At 46.4% G+C, this 23,483-nt stretch overlaps 1 protein-coding gene across 2 annotated transcripts; it reads right to left on the reverse strand.

Moving 5' to 3' along the window:
• Positions 1 to 476: 476 nt before the first annotated feature.
• Positions 477 to 20,249, reverse strand: PLEKHA3 (pleckstrin homology domain containing A3). 2 transcript variants are annotated; one of them, XM_066575770.1, is made up of 8 exons: positions 19,950 to 20,248; positions 15,031 to 15,147; positions 13,431 to 13,586; positions 11,387 to 11,523; positions 11,049 to 11,213; positions 9,106 to 9,149; positions 6,428 to 6,543; positions 477 to 814 (listed from the first exon to the last, which is right to left on the reverse strand). In XM_066575770.1, exons 1-8 carry the CDS (start codon positions 19,987 to 19,989, stop codon positions 687 to 689), a joined length of 903 nt encoding a protein of 300 aa, XP_066431867.1. In that variant the 5' UTR covers positions 19,990 to 20,248; the 3' UTR covers positions 477 to 686. The 2 variants fall into 2 exon arrangements, with proteins under 2 accessions (XP_066431867.1, XP_066431868.1); XM_066575771.1 differs by lacking the exon at positions 477 to 814 and adding an exon at positions 4,617 to 5,605 and having other exon boundaries at positions 19,950 to 20,249.
• Between the last annotated feature and the right edge of the window lie 3,234 nt (positions 20,250 to 23,483).

Consider the following 23,483-nt stretch of genomic DNA (forward strand, 5'->3'; position numbering starts at 1 on the left):
TTGCAGGCCTAGTTTCCATACATTTCAATGGCCTGGCAAACAGCTAATCAGTGGTGGACTTCTGCAATAGACCCTTGCTGATCAACTATTGATGACTTGCCCTGAGGCTAGGCCATCAATAGTTTACAGTTGGACACTCTTTTTAAGTTGCATTTTTCCTTTTTTTTTTTTAATCTGATGGCAGTAATGTGGTGTGAACATGTGAGGTCCTTCATTCTGTATAGTCCCCCTCCCAAAGAACAGAAGGAACAGAAACCACATTCATATGGGTAAACAAGATATAGGAGAGGAAACCTTACAGAAGAAGAGCGCCCCTATAATTCCAATGGTTTTGGCTTCCGAGTCTTTGTAAACTACTAACATACAAAGCATGTGTTATAACCTGTCAGGTTGTTGCGCGTTAAAAGAAAACAATATTAATTGCATATTCTACATGTTATACAGCTGTTTGATCAAGAATGCACATTCAGACCGTGAAGGGTTAGTAGGAAAATACTTTTGCAAATAAACTGTACAAAGATTAAACTCACTTCAAAGTTTGCTCTTACAGTATTATATAAAGTGCAGCGGAATCCATCTACAGGGTCCAACAAATGCTTCGAGGTCATGAAAGTCTGACACAAGCTGCCTTTGCATAGCAGGACTGTTACAAAGTATATGAACACCTAAAGCTCTTCTCCCGAGCTTCAGGAAGAGACAGAGGCAGGAGAGTCATCGGCATCGGAAGGATTCTTGGACTTCATTTTTTTGTCTTCTGCACCGGTAGCTGAAGGAAATCCACCATTCATTCCGGCTCGGGGGCAGTGGAGCGGCCCTGGAGTAACGGATACAGATTAGGAAATGGCCTGTTTTGGTAATAGCAAATAAAACTATTCAAGGTTTTCATGATCTGCGCTTTCGGTTGTTCAATGGAAACTTTTACTGCTTACTCCCAGGGGATCACAGTCTGCTGATGGTTATGTGAGGATTCGACAAGGGCAGGACTCTACATCTCGTAGTACGACACACAACTGGTTGTGCAACACTACAAGAAGAAGTAGGCGATTTTCTTTGCAAAAAACTATTTAAAAACAATTTTAAAAAAGGATAAAATGTTTGAAAAGGGTTCAGAACCACCAATCTTAGGCCTCCTGCACACGGCACGCACGGAATCCGGTGGCGGGTGACACTGCTTAACTGTGTGTGCAGGCAGCAGCGTCCACGTGGACCTCTCTTCTTCCGGGTTCTCTGTACTGCGAATGGTCTGCACGGCTCGCTGTCGAACATGTGCAGTAGAGATTTTTATGTTTCATCTCCTGCTTTTCCCATGAAATCTGCAGCCTGACCACAATGTCACTTGCTGACGGGCCGCTGGTTGGACAGCTTGCATTGACTTCAATGGAAGCCGTCCTTGCAGGAACTGCAGGAAAATAGAGCATGCTGCGATTTTTCATCCGTGAGCAGAAACCGCAATTGGTTTCCGCTCGTGTGCGTGAAGAATCTTTTTTGCATTGCATGCTATGGAGGGTTATTGCTCCGGATTCCAGAGGCGGACAACCACTCCGGATTCCGCAGCAAAAGTCCGCCCGTGTGCATTGGGCCTAATAGAAGGGAGACAGAATTTGTGTACATGAGTAGAAGATTCTTGTGTATATTATGTATACAAGTCATCAGAATCAGAGGGAGCTCCCTCACAAAATATAGTAACCTTATAGAAAAATCAACCAAAGACGTTCTATAGGGCTAATATACAATAACCGATAGGAGTCACAAATGCAAAAAAGCGTAATGGAACCAGTACTCACTAAAGTGCAAACTAGGAAAGATCCGGAAGTACAATGCAATGTGACTAGAGATGAGCGAACGCGCTCGTTTAGGACAATTACTCGATCGAGCATCGCTTTTTTTCAAGTAAGTGCCTACTTGGGCAAAAAGATTCGGGGGTCGGCGGGGTGGAGCTCTCTCTCCCCCCCACCCCCCACTCCGCAACCCCCGGCGCCCCCCAAATCTGTTCGCCCGATTAGGCAGTTACTCGAAAAAAGCAATGCTCGAACGAGTAATTGCTGTAAACGAGTACGTTCGCTCATCTCTAAATGTGACATCTAATGAGCAATGGCCTATTTTCGAGTCCCAGCATTACCCACAGCCCTGTGCTCCATATTTGAGACCTTGGCTCCCTGGCAGCACTTTGCTCTTTTGCTTAGCACTGGAATTCTACACTGGGTTATCGCTCCTTAGATGCACTTTTGGATACTTCTTAGTTAGCAATTTAGTGAGTACTGCTTACATTCTGCTTTTTTGCATTTGTTTGACTTTTGTCCTATGGGACCAGTATACAATAAAATGCATTTCTGATTAAATGTATATTATATGTTTACCATGTGAACGTTTTCAGGCATTTTATGTTTTTAACTCCTTAGTGACCAAGCCTGTTTGCTCCTTAATGAGCAGGCCAAATTTTGGAAATCTGGCATGTGTCACTTTAACATAGAATAACTCTGTAAAGGTTTTGCATATCCAAGTGTTTCTCACATTGTTTTTTGCCCCATATATCTTACTTTATTTAGGTGGTTAAAATAGACCGATAGAATTAATGTATATTTCTTAAAAGCACCCAAATCGGAAACCTTTAGAAAAAAAATAATATTTTTTTTTTCACATTTTCAACTGCAATATGTCAAATATGTGCAAACCTACTGTACAAATTTTTGATAAGATATTTTTGTTTACTTTATTCTGGAAACAAATTTGAAAAACTTTTGTTTTTTTAACCATTTAGGAGACATACACATTTAACATTAATTAGTAAAATTTTGAGGAACACTGTTTTCCTGCACCAAGCCAAGATGGCAAAGACTCATAGGTATCAGGATGATAGATACCTCCACAAATGACCCCATTTTTAAAAATACACCTATATTTGCACCTATTCTTGCAAATATGTCATTTTACAGACAGTTTTTTTTCTATAGTGCACATGAAAATGAGGATTTGCACCCCAAAATGGATACCCTTGTTTTTCCTGTGTTCAGAAACATATCCATTGTGGTCCTAATCTACTTACAGGACACATGGCTAGGCCTGTAATGGAGGGAACACTCTTTGGCTTTCAGAGCACAACTGAATACATTCCAGGCCCCATTGCCCACTTGTAGAGCCATCAAGCTGTCAAAATGATAGAACACCTCCCACTAGTGACCCCATCTTGAAATCTAGACACCTTAGCCCATTTTACTAGGGGTGTACTGAGCATTCTGACCCCATTTTTTTTTTTGCAAATTTCTTATAAAAGCAGGCGAAAAATAAAGTGTAATTTTTTCCACAAATATGTCACTCATGACAGTTTTGTTTCAAGCAGACAAAACTGGGGTGATACCCCCAAAATTTTATAGCACTAGTCCTGTGTTTAGCAATACCCCCATTGTAGCCTCAATCTACTTACAGGACACATGGCTAGGAATATAATAGAGGGCACACCGATTGGATTTCAGGACACAACTGAATACATTCCAGGCCCCAGAAAAAAAATTGACTCACTAAAAAGAATCCCCCCCCCCATCTCAAGACAGGGGTAATTACAGAGGCCTGGTTAGACCAAGCACATGGGGCAATAAAACTGGGTATCCCTCCTCCTCCCATGCTTGCTGCAAACCAAACACTTTTTTTTGGGGGGGGGGGGGGGGGGGTATTTCTTAACTTCCGCGGCAGGAATGGGGTGTAAGATTAAACTTCAACTTTTGTTTTTCTTTTAACTTTCCATGATTGACTTTATAATTGGATAACGGCAATCATGTGACCCGGGATTGCATACTGCGGCCCCCATTGACATCCCCTCACTCTCGGCTACTTTTGCTAGCCAGAAGTAGGGAGATTTTAAATTTCCCGGGCTTTCCAGCCTTCTGCGCACGCGCCTGACATTTTGCCTTTGGCGCACATGTACAGAAGCCGGTGGTAGGTCCTTGCAGGACCAGTTCGTCGAGGAGGCCGGAGGTGAGTAATTTCATCTCCCCTCATGAATCCGATCTGTTAGGAGAGATGACACAAACTTTTTTATTTTTTTATTGATTAGACGCGCTTGCGCAGTCTGCCTCTTCTGTCTCGTTGAATGGGGTCGCTCCAGCGTGCTCGCGCCGCACAGGTTGTCTGCGCATGCGCAGACCAGCTGTGCGGCGCGAGCACGCTGGAGCAGCCGGATTCAACGGGACAGAAGAGGGCAGACTGCGCAAGTGCGTCTAATCAAGGAGAAGGATTCGGTCGGCGCCATGGAGACGGGGATGCCAACACAGGGGGGGGACCCCCTGTAGGTAAGTATATAACTTCTGTATGGCCAATATTTAATGCACGATGTATATTACAAAGTGCATTTATATGGCCATACAGAAGTGTTTAACTTCACTTGCTTTTGCAGGACAACCCCTTTAATGGCGATTGTGTGACTGGGGGTCACACACCGAGGCCATCCATGACAGCTCCAGGCTCTCGGCTACCTCCGACAGACGGTAGCTGTCACTCACACTCAGAGAATACCGGGGCTTTAGTCTACAGGGCCAGTGTGTTTTTACGGCCCTGTAGATTAAAGCCCAGACACCAAGGAAGTGAAAACACGTATGGGTGGTCACTAAGGGGTCAAATTGTCTGTGGCCTCTTTGCTAATAAAATCATAATGGTTTTCATTGGTATGCACAAGCTCTTGTGTTACTTCCTCCAATTTTGTGTCTTATAGACACAAATGTAGCACCCTGCGTATCCATCTTGTCATAATTTATATAGCAGTGCACTCATTTTCTGCTTTGCTCAACGTGCCACAGATCAAGGGCGGTAGACTCATATTCACCGGGGGCCACATCAGCATTATGGCTGCCTTTAAAAGTGCCATTTATAATTGCTCATTCACATGGGTGTATTTGTGCTCTGTGTTACATGTGTATCATGGACAGATTACACACCATTGGGGGATTCAGATGTGCATTTCACACACAAAAGTAAAAAAAAAAATTCCACCATGTTTTTATTTTGGACCATATTACGGATAGAAAATTTGCCCATTAAAAAGGTAATGGGATTGTGTAAATAAGCAGTGAATACGCATGAGACGTGTATTTACTCACGAAGGCAGGAGAAATCAATGGGACATTCTTGCAGGGATTTTTTGTGTACTGTGGCAATGTGGAGGGTTTACTCGCATCTCTAGATCGCCGACCTCTCGGATCGAAAAACAGGCACCACACATGTAGATAGGCTCCAAGAGGCTTGCTTTTCTTTTAATTCCGACGCCTGCCAGCATTTATTTATCAGCACAGCAGCATCACAGCATATCATACAGTCCATTCATAACTTTCTGGGTTTGCAACCCACTGTCACCGGTCCCGCCTGGGATGTCTAGAGGGCGTCCTCCTCTGACAGACAGTGTGACAATTCCCAGAACTGGTCTGTATGGTACCTCAGGCTCACAGTCCTGATGCAAAGTCTTTCACCACCTCTCTGGCTAGCAGCCAGCATTCCCCCTGAGTCTGGCAGGATCTGATTCTTTTATCTTATTTCCTGCCCTACTCAAGTCTTTTCTCTCTGCAAGCATCAGCATAGCTCTGTCCAGCAGCCTTTGCATGCTATTCTTTGCACTGCATTCCTACAGTACATTAAAAAGAGCAGTGAATACACACACAAAAAAATGCAAGAAGGTCAAAATGCGCAGTGAATACACACCCAATGAAAACACTGTGTATTTCATGGACTGCATATGTCCGTGTGAAGGAGCCTTAAACGTACTCCTTAACATGGCTATGGAGCCCTATGCACTATGATAGTATTTTTTCCCTTTCACCGCTTTACCACCAAGCTTCCTACCTTGGAGGGCAACTAGAGTGTCCGAGTAGGGCTGTGAGAGCGGTGCCATCACCTGTGAGCTGTTGCACACAGCGGTGTGGAGGTGCCAGCCAGAGCTCAGAATCTAACACTGCACCCACTCCCTGTGCTGGCGTCAACCCTCTGCCAAGCATTGGCTGTGTCCTTCGGTGAAAGTGGAGAGCCAGTCCTTCTGTGTTTAGTACTCGTTGCGGGCCCTCGGGCCTAGCGTTAGACACAAGTGCCACAGATCATATGACAAAAGGCATCCACTCCGAGAAGGATGCCTGCCAGAGCCCTTCTGTCACATGGTCTACGACATGTCTAAACGGAAGGGAGCAGGAAGTGGTTTGCTCTGTGCAGCAAAGCCATGTTAATACAGAAGCAGAATAAAATAATCACCAACAGCAGTCCTTGACCCGAATAGATGTCGGAGCAAGTTGAAAGCTGCACTAATTTTTGGGCTTCTCTCTTCATTCCACCATTCACTTTCATGCAGTTAGCAGCAAGCTTCTTAGACTTTTCTTATGTGTCCCTCACAGTAATACCTGTTTATACCTAAGGGGGTTTATAGTTGGATTTCGCAGTTATTGAGTAAACAACTTACTGTCAGTGTCCTCCACTAGTCCGTCGCTGATTGTTTCAGTATCTGAATAAGCACTTCTCCTCCTATTTGGTGCCCGGTAAAACGACGACGAAGACTCCTTCATAGAATAGCTGATCCTGTATTAACAGCCACAAAGAGAAAACACCAAAGTGCAAAGTTTATTGAAATTTTACTACCGAAATCAAAAAAAAAAAATTCCGATGCGTTTTCTGAATGAACCCAAAGTGATGTAAAACATCAGTTGTGCGACAGACCAATTCTACAACAATTTTAAAGCTACAATTAAAAAAATAAAAATAAAAAAAAAATTAAAATACGGCCAAGAAATGAGATATTTGGAAGCAGCAAAAAATATCACCACACTTTCACACTTGCTGTCATGTTAGCATAACAGGCTTCAAAGGGATTTGTACTTTTACTAGTTATTTAAATTGACATTTCTGTGCTGAAAATCCCTCTAATGTACTGGCCACTAGGGGTCTCCCTTCTAATTTGCAGTCACCCTCTCTATTACCAAGCGAAGTCCATCTCTGTACTGTGTTTCCCTGAAAATAAGACCTACCCGGATTTGGTGTGTGTGTGTGGGGGGGGGGGGGGGGGGACTGAGGGAAATTGAAATATAAGCATTTCCCCGAAAATCAGCCCTAGCTACACTACATGAAAAAACTGAAACCATACTCACCTAGGGGGCATCGTTCGGGTCCCTCTCGCTGCTCTCCGGCAGTCTTCTGCGTAGTCCTCAGCGCTGAGAGAGCATTCTCTTCCTGGTAACGGGGCTTGAATACCCCGCCTCAAGCAAGAGATTGCTGTGATTGGCTGATGCGATGTTTCTGAACCAATCAGAGCCGACGCTCGATGAACCATCACAGCCATTCATTGAATGACATCATTGAATGGCTGTGATTGGTTCATCGAGTGACAGCTCTGATTGGTTCATGAATGCCGCCTTAGCCAAACACTGCAATCTCTTGCTGGAGGCGGGGTATTCAAGCCCCGTTACCAGGAAGAGAATGCTCTCACAGCGCTGAGGACTACACAGAGGACTGCCGGAGACCAGCAAGAAGGAACTGGACGGCGCCTGCTAGGTGAGTATTAAGACACCTCCTGAAAATAAGACACTGTCTCTTTTGGGGCAAAAAATTAATAAAACAGTGTCTTATTTTGGGGGAAACAGTAACAGACACAGATTGCAGGAAGAGAGTGTGCGTGCATGTGGAGAGGGTTGGCTGTCTCGTGCTGCCCATGGATCTCTGTGGAATAGAGGTTGCTGCAGGAAGGAGTGAGAAACTCACAGATGTGCTGTTGAAGCTAACAGCGAGTGATTTACTGTGTTGCAGCTACTAAAAATCATATCTACACTAATTAGTTCTCTTGTACACTGTCCTCCATGATGTTGTCACTTATGTAGGAGCTACAGAGTTAGGGAGCAGAATCTGCATTTTTCTCCATAAGAAAAGTATGGAGACATCACAACAGCAGGCTCCTTCCACTAGGTCAAGGAGAACTGAAAATTAGAGATACAGGCTGCAGAGGGGAAAACTGGTGAAAAATCTGTACACTAGTTACAGGAGGGACAGAAATAATGTTATTCCTCATGTGCACAAACATAGCAGCTTATTCAGAAAAGTCATTTAAATAATGCAGGAATGTTCTAACTTTCGTGACCAATGCCAGGCAGCTGCTGTCATGTCACATGCATCAAAAGAGGTACAGGGTGCCTCTACAGGATTCACTAGTCAGAACACACATGGAAAATTGATGAAAAGGCCTCATGCACACGGACGGATTTGAATTGCGAAATCCGCGGCGGGCGTCTGCCTCCAGGATTCCGCAGCAAATTCCACCCATAGCATGCTATGGAAAAGTAATGCTTATGCACAGGAGCGGAAACCAATTGCGGTTTCCGCTTGTGAGTGAAAAATCGGAGCATGCTCCATTTTTGCGTGGATTCAGCACGGACGGCTTACAATGAAGTCAATGGAAGGCGTCCGATCCGCGACCTTTCCATAATTGACATTGCGGAAAGGTCGCGGGACTCACGTCATGGCCTAGTGACGGAGCAGGAAAAATAAACACATTTGAAAAAATAAATCTGTACTGCACATGTCTAACGATGCACTGTGTGGACCATTCCCGTATAGAGAAGTCAGAGGATAACAGGTACGCAGGGTCGCCGGCCGCGGTGAGGGCTAGATTCCGCAGACGGAATCCCGATGTGCTGTGTGCATGTAGCTTAAGGAGGACATATCAAAACTATAAGAGACACAGGGGACAACCAAAGTAACTAAGGGAAAAGGTCCATTATAGTACCAAGAAGAGGATCAAACAGGGTTACTCAGTTGGGGTTTAGTATCTGGTTTAGTGGGGACTTAATCGACACATACAGATATATCAATGGAAAGTACAGACAGCGGTCCAATAACTCTTTAGTCCTTGCCATATGCCTAGGTTACTGTGAAGCAGAAAGATCTATTGGCCAATGTGGACTGCCTGTGGCACTCTTCCATACATGAGAACTACACATTAAAGTTTGCAAAATCTTTGAAACACGCTAAATAGATTGCTAATGTGAATATACGGTTCAAGACGACCACCCAAAATTGCACTGAAAATTGGCCTTCTGGGTGGGTGGTCTTCTCAAGTGGTCTTTTGGAGAGGTTTTACTGCGTCTGTCTCACCTGTCTGTAGTGTAGTTGCCCGGGTGGCTCATGGATCTCTTCATCTAATAATGCAAAGAAAAATACAGCATTTAAAACAATATAGATCATGTAATACTCCGCAGCCATTAAATCAAGAGATTTGGGGGGGGGGGGGGCGGAATCTTCCTCCACCCATTTGATAGAGCTCAACACCCAACTGCTAATAGAAACCCGTTTATCAAGGGGTCCGAACAATCCGACAATTAGTTAAGGCTTCTTTCACATTACGTTTTTCTGTCCAGCGCTGGTTGTATCTCAGGTTCCCATTTTCTATTAAGAAAACTCCACAGGGACAGAAACCAGGAGAACGTGGGGCTTAATAGGTCAGAGATCTCTTTGGTCTCCATTTCACATAGTTGGTAAGGCAAAGAGGATCAGGCGGTCATTACAAGAATTATCCTGAAGGGTTTGCACCTGTGAACCGCACAGTCCCTCTCGGCTGAATACAGTTAGTATAAGACACGTACCCATGAAGAGGGCTTGGGCGCTAGTCAGCAGGCGAAATAGAACTCATAGGCCCGTTTAAGTAGGACATCAGCGAGATACCCCAACTTAGGGCCCTTTAAGACGCAATGATTAGCATTCAGAAAGAATCATTCAAATGAGCAGAAGTGAGCGATGATTGTTCAGTGTAAACACAGCAACGACCGAACGATAATCGCTCATTTTATGCAGGCATAAAAATCATGGCTGGCCCGTTCGGTTTAAATAGCGCTCGTTCGGGCGTTCTCAGTCACTTATACACGGAGAGACCGACTGAACGATTTCTTGTTTGAATGAGCCAACAATGCATCGCCTGTATAAAACGGGCTACCCGAATGAACTCGGACATCGTTCGCTCAGCCAAACAATCAATCGGCTCGTCTAAAAGGACCCTTAAAGGCAATCTACCCAGTAAAATCCCTAAAAGGGGTTGTCCAGAAAAAATTATTTTGAAAATGGTTCAGCATAGTGTAAGAGGAGGTTTATTCTCCTCCTGCTGCAATGGTGCCCTCTTCCACCATGCTAAAGCGATGACATCCTGACACAAGGACATGTGACTGCTGGACCACGTCACTGCTTTGGATGGCCAGTTGAGACATCATGGCTACAGCAGGAGGTAGAGAACGCCAGGACCTCAGTGTGGTGAATATGCTGATCAGTTCTCACCCCATTTTTATTCCACTGGACAAGCCCTTTAAGTGTCTGAACAATACCTTAACCCTTTCCAATCCAATTTGTATCCTGGTTTTCCTAGGGGGGCTTACTCTTTTTCTACCGTTATACAATGGTGCTATCTGCTGGCTAGAGCCAGTACTGCATTAGGTGACACGTTGGATAGGCTCTGACAGCAGAGAGGCTGGCAATATACAGTAAGAGAACCCCGACGGACGTCTTCCGACATCGAAGCTGTACAGCCTTAAATCATAATGTCTTTAGAGGTCAGTGAATTGGAAAGGGTTAAAGGAGTTGTCCAGTTACTGGACAACATTCCCCCTACACTACCAACTGTGCTAAATTAACCAAATCAGCCGTACCTCTGTCCTCTGCAATCCAGCACGGTAGCCCCACCATCCTCACAGTGTTTACTGTTGATGTTGTCATGGATGTCACGTGACCACGGCCCACCGTTCTGAACTCCTGCCATCATGGATGCCAGGAGAAAGGGTGGCGATGCTGCATTGGTCACATGTCATCAGCAACAATAATCACAGGGAGGACAATGGGGGTACATTGCTGAACATGGCAGCGGCGGTGGGTAAATACAGCTATTTTAGCACAGCTGGTGTAGTAAAGGGAATGTTGGCCGGTAACCGGACAACCCCTTTAAGATATTGTGAATGGTATGTGCAAAATAGCTAAGCTGCAAGACAGACTCCGAAGAAGCTGACTACAAGCAAACTTCTATGAAAGGCAACAAACTCCAAGTTCTTGTACGTTACCATTTGTACAGGGGAAGGAGACACGGCAGACACCAAAGACTCGTGAGGAGGCAGCTGATACATTTCTGGCTTGAATTTGGCATTGGCTATCTTGACACATTCTTCAAGTGTGGTAATAAATGTGTTACAGGTTGCACTAAGCAGAGAAGAGGCTTCATTCATGTTCTAGATCCAAAAACAGAATATGCAATGGTTACTTGGAGCAGCCGAAACGGATCAGTATTTCAGTAGCCGTGTATGCAAGACGGAGTACCGCCATTATGTTATACAGCGAGGCAGGTGAACGCACAAGAACACGCCATGACACCTCCTACTGCGTCTGCAGTGACAGGTCGTACCTCAGCGCTGGGCGACGGGCGACTGTCATCCTGACTTACAAACTCCTGAATCGTGTGCACCTGTTGCATCAACAAGTCACAGTACAGCCGCAGCTCCGACATTTTGGTTTTCAGTGATTCATTGGTTTCGTTGATTTCTGTAAATGTTACAAAAAAAAATTACACTTAAGTAGAAGAAAAGCTATGCAGAAAATACAGTTCACAAAACCCAACTATGGCTTACTGCCTCAAGGTTTACCTCTTGGTATCCAATACTCTGCCCAATTCTCATCCCATGGCCCACGCTATGGGCAAACTGAGGAGCCTGTTGAAGGAAAATGCCCCCCCCCCCCCAGCACTTCTAGCGGTCTACTTGGGAGGTCATCTGAAGGCTCCTAATTGGTGAGAGGTCCAAGATGGTTCATGTATTAGGCTATGCAATTTGGAGCTTTCAGGTTTTTCCTAATATTTATTAACCCCCCCCCCCCCCCAAAAAAAAATGATTTACCCTCTCCAGCCAGTCAACGGTCATACCAATGAACAAATTTACATTCACTGCCAAGTACTAGGCCTTTTTGAGTCAAAACTGCTGTGTCCACAATACCGATATAGGTTCCCCTTCACAGGGCAGGCGATGTGGCCCTGGCAGTGCCCACCTGTGAACTACTGAAGCCAGTTTGCTATTCCATCCGATTTCAGCCAAAATGCCCGTTGTCATAAAAGTCTCAAAACTCACATTTCCTTCTAACTGATGCATCATCCACAGCACACCAGAAGATGATGGGGGGGGACCTTCGTTTTAAAGGGATAGGTCATGCCTTATGAACACCATAATTATGGGTCACAAAGTTAAGGGAACGGGAAGCTGTATTTCATACTCGCGTGGTCTTGTGCCGTGTCCCCGCAAAGTTGGCATGTACACCGTGTGACTCTTCTCAAACAGCTCTGTGCACACGCTTCCATCGCAATGCATAAGAGTGCGTACACACACACAGACGTCTTTAAAAAAAAAAAAGCTGTGCGCATCAACTTTGCGGGTACACAGCGCAAGAACAGGGGACCTAGTATGAAACCGCTCCACAGACTCCCCGCTCCCTCAACCTTTAGCTCCATAACACAGTTTATTGGCTTAAATGATGACACTTTACCTTTAAGCTTCCTGCCCAACAGTCCGAAGCCGCAATTAGGTGGAGCGGCAGAACTAATACCAGCCCAATGTCAAGACAGTACTGCAAGGACACTGCTCCCTTTCCAATAATATCTGACCCAGTTGTTATCCTGCCATCTAAAAGTAGGCTATCATTATAATTGAACCTCCTCACACCCCGTCATAAAAGGTGTTTGTAGGGATCATCTTAAAGCTCTCACAATGGGGTTATATGAGGGAGCTGCTCCTAATGCATCATATATCCAATTGGCTTCACAAGTCAAACTTTATTTTATGGCCTGGTGCATATGTAAAAAGGCTTAGTAAAGTAAATGGTAATGTAATAGGATTTCTGTACTATAAACCTTATTAGCGCTATTTTCTAAAAAGACAAAAGTATTCCAATGAGGCTTTTCTTTTGGTTGCCATCAAGAAATACATAGACCCAGTCTGTACACAGTTTGTAGAAGTCCTATTCTTGGCTGAGCGTTGGGGGTCTGCCACCTGAGATCCCATCCACTTAATTATTCTACAGGCCAGCGGTCACCCGGTACAAAGCAGGAAGCAGACGGCTCTGTACGCTGTACTCTGGCCCGGTTCGGCATTGCAGGCACAGCTTGCTTCGAAGCAAATGGGAGCTGTGCCTGCATTACTATACCGGGTCACTTCACAATGCATGGAGCCATCTGCCTTCTACTCCATACCAGACTGACAGCTGACCAGGCAAACAGCTATATCGGATGGGGTCCTGTGAGGCGGACCCCCACCGATCAGCCACTGATACCCTGTCCTGTCGATGGGCCATCAATTTTTACCAGCTGAAAAAAAATCCCTTAAAAAGGCAAAACACTAAAATTAATACATCAGTACAAAAAGGATTTAAAAGTCTGTGCAAACTAATAAAAACCAGGCAATCACCTTTCTCTTTCCTGGTTCGGTTATCGCTCAGACAGGCCTTGGAGCTGCCCAACGCCACCAGCCAGCGCTGCCTCTCGGCGGCATTCACAGCCTTGACATAGAAGTGCTGCTCCCCGGGGATGATGAGCTCCATCCTGGTGTTGTCTGTGGAATGAACTGAGAACAGGGATCGGTACAGGAGGGGAAGACATCCTACAACTGGTAAGGCTTTGGCTACATGAAGATTGCCCCACCCCTGTATAAGCACACGAAGTTGATTACAGACAGACGGAGCTGCGTTATTTAGAACTCAAGTCATCAGTTTAAAAAAGGGAACATAACGTTTTTTATGTACAATTAACATTAGATGTACGCGGTAAAAAACAATATCTTAAAATAAAACAAAAAGGTACGTACCCCCCTCAGCCCTAGAGATACAGAACTGCAGTCCTGCGATGCACTGGTCTCTGTTGGCAGCGGAAATCAGGTGACCGCCACCTGCCAGTCAGCGGGTTTTCAAGTTAAGTACTTTTGATGACCCATCATCAGGATGGGCAATTAATACAGATAGTCCCCGACTTGTGAACATTCGATTTACGAATTTCGCAAGTTGCGAACAATCTGTCCTGCACAGTATGATGTAATACTATGGCATTACATCATATTGTGCAGGGACAGGGCAGGCTTCTATCAAGCCTGATAGAAGCCTGTCCGGTCACATCGCGGGACGCTGTGCGGTTGCTAGGCAGCCGGGGGCCTTCTGAAAGGCCCTAGGGCTGTTTATGCAGAGTGCCTATCAAGCCATGCGCTTGTTGGGCACTCTGCATAGGCAGCCCTGGGGCCTTTCAGAAGGCCCCCGGCTGCCTAGCAACCGCACAGCGTCCCGCGATCTCATCGTGGGACATTGTATGGGCCCCCTGAACGTCAGGTGCAGGCTGTTTCTTACAGCGGGCACCCGGCCGCAGCAATTCCGACGAGCCGCGCCGCTCGGCAGAGCTGTTAACACTTTAAAAACAGCTGGCAGAGCGGTATTTAAAGTGTTAACAGTTCCGACAAGCGGCGCGGCTCGTCGGAACTACTGCCGCCGGGTGTCCGCTGTAAGAAACAGCCTGCACCCGACGTTGTATGGAGCGGGATCCACCCGCGATCCCGCTCCATACTACCATTTGTTCGGACTTGCGAACAAATCGACTTGCAAACAGGCTCCCGGAACGGAACCTGTTCACAAGTAAGGGACCATCTGTAGTTGATCGGCCGGGGTCCGTCACTCGGGACCCCGACCCATCAGCTGTGCGAGCGCATTCCATCAACGCCGCAGTAAGACAGAGGCCGGAGTGGAAGCCTCCGCGCCGACCTCCTTATAGTGCTGGCGCAGAGGTTTTCACTCCGACCTCTGTATTTGGAGAGGAGGCCTCCGCACCCACCTCTCGCGGTTTCAAGTGCCATTTATCTGAACGCAGGTGTGAGAGTGGCCAAAAGGGAATAAGATTAGAAGGAGTCTGCCTCGTTCCCAGCTACAATCACAAGTTTCCCGGCTCCATAGGGAACAGTTAGGGAAATTACTTGAAGGGCCTTTTCAAAACCAACTGAATGAAATAAAAATAAGTAACCAAGAACTTACCTTTAATTTCACACACTGCCATTTTAATACTCCCTTTGCTGCCCTTGCAGACGTCATCCTGTGAATCGTAGTACGATAAGATGCCATTGGCCAATACAAACCACCGCGGCTGCCAACCTGCAAGTACACAGAAATACATTACATTACCCAATGCAACAGAGGGGCGAAATAATAAACTAATGCCAACTTGTTCCAGGTGGTGAGCGCTGATCGACTAGATGGGCGCTCGTTTACCTGGCCTTAAAACAGACAGCATGAGGAAGGCGGATGATCGCTCAAGCCATTGTTTGTCCCCGTACCGGTTCATTGTGGTCACAGCACGTCCCCATTCGCACGGGGACACGTGCTGCGAGAGGGAGGACGTCTGGTGCCGTATGATCGCCCTCCCAAATACAGCAAAACAAGCTGGAACACACTATCTGCCAAATCCTTCACACAGCAGATAGCGCCCCCACTTGCAATCTGGCCACACTTGAATACTACCTTCTTACACAGAGCCATCGTTCCTCAGCTCACCCAAGAGCGGAAGGTGTTCAGTGAACAGAGGTGGATCTGTTTTGGCGTACTGCCGTGTAAGGTAGCAAATTGGTATTTTGCGTTTCCTGCAACGGTGCGTATACACCCCCCATAGAGAACAATAGGCTCTATCACACGTATGTACGCGAGAAATTAGATCATGCTGCGCTTTTTTTGCGCTTGCCTATTACGCGATTCCAACACGCTAATGTGAGCTGTGTAAGGCAGTGTAATTGATTGCCTGCGGATTATCGCATACAGCACACGCGTAATACGCGATAATCATACGCCCGTGTGAGCATAGGCTATTTCATGCACACTCCATAAGCGGACAGCAGTGGCGGTGACACATCAGTATCTACCACATGTAGACAGTACTATTATATAATATATTAGGACTACTTCCACAGATTCCAGGCCTAAAGAAGCCTGCCGCACGACCGCAGCGCCACAAGCGGATCGTTAACACTGCATGTGCTCCGCTGGCAGCGAGTGGATGTGGTTTATACGGTGATGATACATCAGACCTGCAGCTTCCATATCCAACTAATCAGAAGAGCCCGCTAAATCCAATTATCATATTAGCAGAGGACGGCTTATCTCCGCTCCCAGGCCTGCTGACCACTACTCCACTCCGGGCAGAAGGAACAAAGCTGTCAACGGCTTGTCTGATATCCTTCTTATGGCCCTTTTAGAGGGGATGATTAGCACTCGGGGACCTTTAAACGGAGCAACTATTGTTCAGACGATCACTCAGAAAAGATGCTGGAGTGTAGAAACAGCAGCCGCTCGTTAGCGTTTACCCAGAGCGACGACTGCTCATTAGGGCCGAGATAGTGTTCGTTAAGGATCTCCAAGTCGTTCCAAGACAAACAACTGTGACTACTTCTGACCAACCAGTGACTCATATTTTTTTGTAAATTGCAAGGACTAGCGGCTCATCGCTCATCATCCCGTTGGCGGTCATGCTTACCCTCAGCGATCATTTGCATTCGCCGTTTTCCGCGATCGCTTTGGTGACAGTCGTCCCCTTCAGCCAGGCTCATGTGTGAACGAAGCATAATGCAGTTTATAGCCCGGCCCGTAGAGATGGCGGCCGCAACTGTTGTTCATCATCTCTTCTGGCCGAGGATTGAAAAATCCTCGTCTGCAGGAAGCGCTGCCTCTGATTGGCTGAGGGTGGTGACTCAGCCAATCAGAGGCAGCGCTTTCTGCATGTGGGATTTTCCAATCCCCGGCCAGGAGAGATGCTGCAGACCAGTGCCGGGCAGAAGATGCAGCGGAGCCGGACAGCGCTTCTATGGTGATGGAGGGCCTATTTTCGGGGTCGGGCGGTTTCTGTCCACGGATGAAAATAAACCAAATGGCAGCATGTTCCGTTTTACGGCAGTTCCCGCACGGGCGGCTTCCTACTGACGTTGTGGCCGGGCCACGGATTCCACGGGAAAAGCAGCAGTTTAAAGAAAAAAAATCTAAACCATCCGCAGTGCAGATGAAGAAAAGCAGGTAGGCACGGATCCCACTGCAGACTCCCGCATGTGGAATCGGACCCGCCCGTGGGCATGCGGCCTAAATGAGAAAGCTACGGCTGGACAATTCCATATGCTTAACATATACAGTTTTTGGGATCAAGTTTATTAGGGGTTTTTGTATCCCCCACGCGGCACACGTCACCCGTGCGGTAACACTGTATCACACACGGCACACGTCACCCGTGAGGTAACATTGTATCACACACACACACACACACAGTATACGTCACCCGTGAGGTAACATTGTATCACACACACACACAGTATACGTCACCCGTGAGGTAACATTGTATCACACACACACACACACAGTATACGTCACCCGTGAGGTAACATTGTATCACACACACACACAGTATACGTCACCCGTGAGGTAACATTGTATCACACACACACACACAGTATACGTCACCCGTGAGGTAACATTGTATCACACACACACACAGTATACGTCACCCGTGAGGTAACATTGTATCACACACACACACAGTATACGTCACCCGTGAGGTAACATTGTATCACACACACACACAGTATACGTCACCCGTGAGGTAACATTGTATCACACACACACACACACACACACACAGTATACGTCACCCGTGAGGTAACATTGTATCACACACACACACAGTATACGTCACCCGTGAGGTAACATTGTATCACACACACACACAGTATACGTCACCCGTGAGGTAACATTGTATCACACACACACACACACAGTATACGTCACCCGTGAGGTAACATTGTATCACACACACACACAGTATACGTCACCCGTGAGGTAACATTGTATCACACACACACACACACACAGTATACGTCACCCGTGAGGTAACATTGTATCACACACACACACACACACACACAGTATACGTCACCCGTGAGGTAACATTGTATCACACACACACACACACAGTATACGTCACCCGTGAGGTAACATTGTATCACACACACACACACACAGTATACGTCACCCGTGAGGTAACATTGTATCACACACACACACACACACACAGTATACGTCACCCGTGAGGTAACATTGTATCACACACACACACACACAGTATACGTCACCCGTGAGGTAACATTGTATCACACACACACACACAGTATACGTCACCCGTGAGGTAACATTGTATCACACACACACACACACAGTATACGTCACCCGTGAGGTAACATTGTATCACACACACACACAGTATACGTCACCCGTGAGGTAACATTGTATCACACACACACACAGTATACGTCACCCGTGAGGTAACATTGTATCACACACACACACACACAGTATACGTCACCCGTGAGGTAACATTGTATCACACACACACACACACACAGTATACGTCACCCGTGAGGTAACATTGTATCACACACACACACAGTATACATCACCCGTGAGGTAACATTGTATCTCACACACACACACACAGTATACATCACCCGTGAGGTAACATTGTATCACACACACACACACACAGTATACATCACCCGTGAGGTAACATTGTATCACACACACACACACACACACACACAGTATACATCACCCGTGAGGTAACATTGTATCACACACACACACAGTATACATCACCCGTGAGGTAACATTGTATCTCACACACACACACACAGTATACATCACCCGTGAGGTAACATTGTATCACACACACACACACACAGTATACATCACCCGTGAGGTAACATTGTATCACACACACACACACACACACACAGTATACATCACCCGTGAGGTAACATTGTATCACACACACAGTATACATCACCCGTGAGGTAACATTGTATCACACACACAGTATACACCACCCGTGAGGTAACATTGTATCACACACACAGTATACACCACCCATGTAGTAACATTGTATCACACACACAGTATACACCACCCATGTAGTAACATTGTATCACACACACAGTATACACCATCCATGTAGTAACATTGTATCACACACACAGTATACACCATCCATGTAGTAACATTGTATCACACACACAGTATACACCACCTGTGAGGTAACATTGTATCACACACACACACAGTATACACCACCCATGTAGTAACATTGTATCACACACACAGTATACACCACCCATGTAGTAACATTGTATCACACACACAGTATACACCACCCATGTAGTAACATTGTATCACACACACAGTATACACCACCCATGTAGTAACATTGTATCACACACACAGTATACACCACCCATGTAGTAACATTGTATCACACACACAGTATACACCACCCATGTAGTAACATTGTATCACACACACAGTATACATCACCCATGTAGTAACATTGTATCACACACACAGTATACATCACCCATGTAGTAACAATGTATCACACACACACAGTATACATCACCCATGTAGTAACAATGTATCACACACACACAGTATACATCACCCATGTAGTAACAATGTATCACACACACACAGTATACATCACCCATGTAGTAACAATGTATCACACACACACAGTATACATCACCCATGTAGTAACAATGTATCACACACACAGTATACATCACCCATGTAGTAACAATGTATCACACACACAGTATACATCACCCATGTAGTAACATTGTATCACACACACAGTATACATCACCCATGTAGTAACATTGTATCACACACACACACACAGTATACATCACCCATGTAGTAACATTGTATCACACACACACAGTATACATCACCCATGTAGTAACATTGTATCACACACAGTATACATCACCCATCCTGTAACATTGTATGACACATTATATAACACGTTTGCATGATATCCCACGTTACATAACACACGTATAAGACATATCTGCCCCCGTATCCGCACACACCAGTGATGTAATTGGTCCACTTGTACAGCGCTCCTTCCATGTCTGCGCCGGACCGGCTCACTGCGGACTCATCTTCCTCCCGGGCTGATGGCGGAGCGGACGGGACTACACTCCTGGGGACACACGCTTGTGGGTGGCCGGTCCGGTCATGGTGGTGCCGGCGGACACCCCGTACACTGCGCCTGTTGCCTCCATGCAGTCCGCTGAGCGGCGCCGCCGCCTCCTCCCGTCACTGCGCTCCCCGCACGGCCGCCTCTACAGCCCAGTTGCTCCTGTTGGTTTCCAGTGACGTGCGGTCACGTGGTAGAAACTGGTCACATGACCGATGTTTGCGTTTACTGTTCTCCTTCCTGGTTAGTGCAGAAGGTGTGAGGCGGGCCGGCTGCCACGGGGCTTATATGTCCCTGCTGCGGGAGAGTATAGCGCTGAAGGGGTTACTGTACGAATAGGGGGCACGTTTATGACAACTATCACAGCGCAGCTTTCATTTGTCAAGAGCAGTGTTAGAAATTAAAGCTGAGCTCTGATTGGTTGCTGTGCGCAGCAGAGACAGCCTTTCTCTGAGACAGTCTCATCACTCCTAGAATGGTAGAGTTGGAAGGGGCCTCCAAGGTCATCAGGTCCAACCCCCTGCTCAGTGCAGGATCACTAAATCATCCCAGACAGATATTTGTCCAGCCTTTGTTTAAACACTTCCATTGAAGAAGAACTCACCACCTCCCGTGGTAACCTGTTCCACTCATTGATCACCCTCACTGTCTAATATCTAATCTGTGTCTCCTCCCTTTCAGTTTCATCCCACTGCTTCTAGTCTTTCCTTGTACAAATGAGAATAGTGCTGATCCTTCTGCACTTTGGATTCAGTCTCTTGTAATTCTACACATCAGACTGAATTTACTTTTGTGGGTGTTGCTGGCAGTTCAATGAGTGGTAAAACAAGTGCATAACGAGAGATCTTATCATGTACTTCTTTTAACGATCATACTGAACCTATAGTGTGAACTTCCTTTTCACATCAATGGGAACTTGGCCTGTAATACCAAGTCTGGCCACTGCAGTGAGAATGGAGCTGTCTACTTCTTTCAGAAATCAGCTCAGTGCACAAGCACACAGGCCTGGTGAATAGCTTCTCAGTGAGGGTCCTGGCTGGTAGGCCCCACTAAACTACTATTGATGTCCTATCCTAAGAGGGGGCCATCAATAGTTTTACAATTAAACAACTCATTTAAAGGAGTTGTCGAGCTTTAAACTGTTGCTGGCCTAATCTCTCGAGGAACCTTCAGTAGGGATTCGCTGGGGGTCCACCGCTAGGGACGGTCACTGAAGAACTGTTCGCTAGGTTGGTGTGCTTGTGCACAGAGCTGATGTGTGCAGTGGCCTTTCTTGGTGTAACAGGCAAGGTTCTCGAATATTACGAGTAAAAGTATTCCCCACATCAAACAAAGGGATATGTAGGACAACTGGCACATTGGCGGGTGCCATTTGGCTCGTTCATAATCCATATTGGACTCTTAAAATGATCCTCTAGTCCCCTTTCTAATCAGATCACAGGGCTCATTCACACAACCGTGATTTTCACGTGTATTACGCGCCCAATGTACGGCCGCCCCCCCCCCCCCCCCACAGCTCCCCGCTCTCCCCCACAGCTCCCCACCCGCCACCGGCAGCCGAATCTTTTCTTCCGAGCGGGCAGGTACTCGCTAAGGGCAACGCTCGATCGAGTACTTGCCCTTAGCAAGTATGCTCGCTCATCTCTATTATTGATGCATACCGCAATATTTCCTCCACTAGGAAATCAGGTTTCAGTTTCGATGTGTTTCAGAAAGTTTCAAGTATATTCCTAACTTTTTGACTTTTTGTTAGAAGTTTTTGATACGTTTTGTTTCAACGGCGTGTATTTTTGCGCACGGCTTGCATGCTCAGAAAGTACAGTAAAAATGCTGTTGCACACACAAATGCACCACTGCCTATTGCAGCAACCGAGAACCACGCCTTCAGCCGGGAAGACAGCAGGGTACAAGATGGCAGTGGTTCACGGTGGCTCTACCGTCTCTTTTCCTAAAAGGATGAAGTATAGCCAAGCTCAGTCACTAGCAGGATAGATAAGATTTAGCAGGCTTGATTACCACAGATTAGTTCTGAATTGTCTTCGTGACGCCAGTGTCCCTTGACAAGTGACAAGTCACTCGTGATGAATAAATGAATCCACAAACAACATGGTCATAAAACCGGGGACACGTGGTTTCTTTTAACTCACGGTTTACATGGCGTGAACATGGCTCAGCCCCGGCAGGAGCATCAGCCCATCTCGCACGCACGCACCTCCTTCACCGACCACCAACTACTCTCTTCTCCCTCATCACATCTCCAAGCTCCTCCCCCAATCCCTAAACTACCAATCACACCAGCAGGATAGGGAGACAAACAGGCTTACATAAGGTTGACGTCACTCACAAACAGGCTTACAAGTGATGGACGGTCCCTAACTCTGGGTCACCATGCTATGAGCAATAACGTGGCGAAAATGCAGACGCAAACATGCACACGCTCGTGTGACACAGGCCTTACTGGACTTCTTCTGGAAGTTCTTAGGCCACCTGCACACAAACGGGTCGGATTCTGCATACAGGATTCCGCAGCGGAATCCGACCCTGTGCCCGGCCGTTGACCCTGTGAATCTTCTTAACTGTACTGTGGATGGTCCGGCTGGCGCACATGCGTAGTGCAGATTTCGCCACACCATTGCTAGGCGATGACGTGGATCCCGCTGTCTTTCCGCAATGATGTCTGCAGAAGGTCCACGGGTTGGACAACTTCCATGGACTTTAATGGATGCCGTCCGCATGAAATCTGCCAAAAAATAGAGCAGCTGCTGTTTTTTTTTTCGTTCAAGAGTGGAAAATCCCAATTGATTTCCGCTCATATGCAGGAAAAATCACATTTCCATTGCATGCTATGGGGGGTATTGGCTGAGGAATCTGAGGGTGGACACCCACTCCAAAATCCGCAATGCAAATGCAGGCGGCTTTAGGCTAGTTTCACATCTGTCTCAGAACCGCAGACTGGAGGTACCATCACAGGTCCGTCTTAGAATACTGGAAGAAGAAAAAGCACTGCATGCTGCTCTTTGTCTACCATCCAAAACCCGGCCGGCTGGGTGGAAACGAACGGATCCCATTATAGTCAATTGGGTTCATCCGGCGCTGTTCGGTTCTGTCCAGAGACGGAGCCATTTGGCCATGGAAATTCCCCTTTCCTGCTCCCCGAATGCAGCAGGAAAGCGGAATCCCCAATGCAGATGTGAAACCACCGTTACGTAAATAGAACATTCTGCTGATTTGCTCTGTTATTGCAACACTTCCAGTTATAGTCACTGACTGAGAAAACCTATATTACAGAATCAGTACATATCCAGTTATCTAACTGCTGTCACAACGTTATATGCATCATTTGTCTGTATCTTCAGACTGTCTGACTTTTTACCACCTATTAATTGGCTTTGTTTACACCAAAAATTGTGCCAAAATTTTGGTT

The sequence above is a fragment of the Eleutherodactylus coqui genome, chromosome 8 (genome assembly GCF_035609145.1).
Source record: "Eleutherodactylus coqui strain aEleCoq1 chromosome 8, aEleCoq1.hap1, whole genome shotgun sequence".
NCBI classification, from domain to species: Eukaryota; Metazoa; Chordata; class Amphibia; order Anura; family Eleutherodactylidae; genus Eleutherodactylus; species Eleutherodactylus coqui.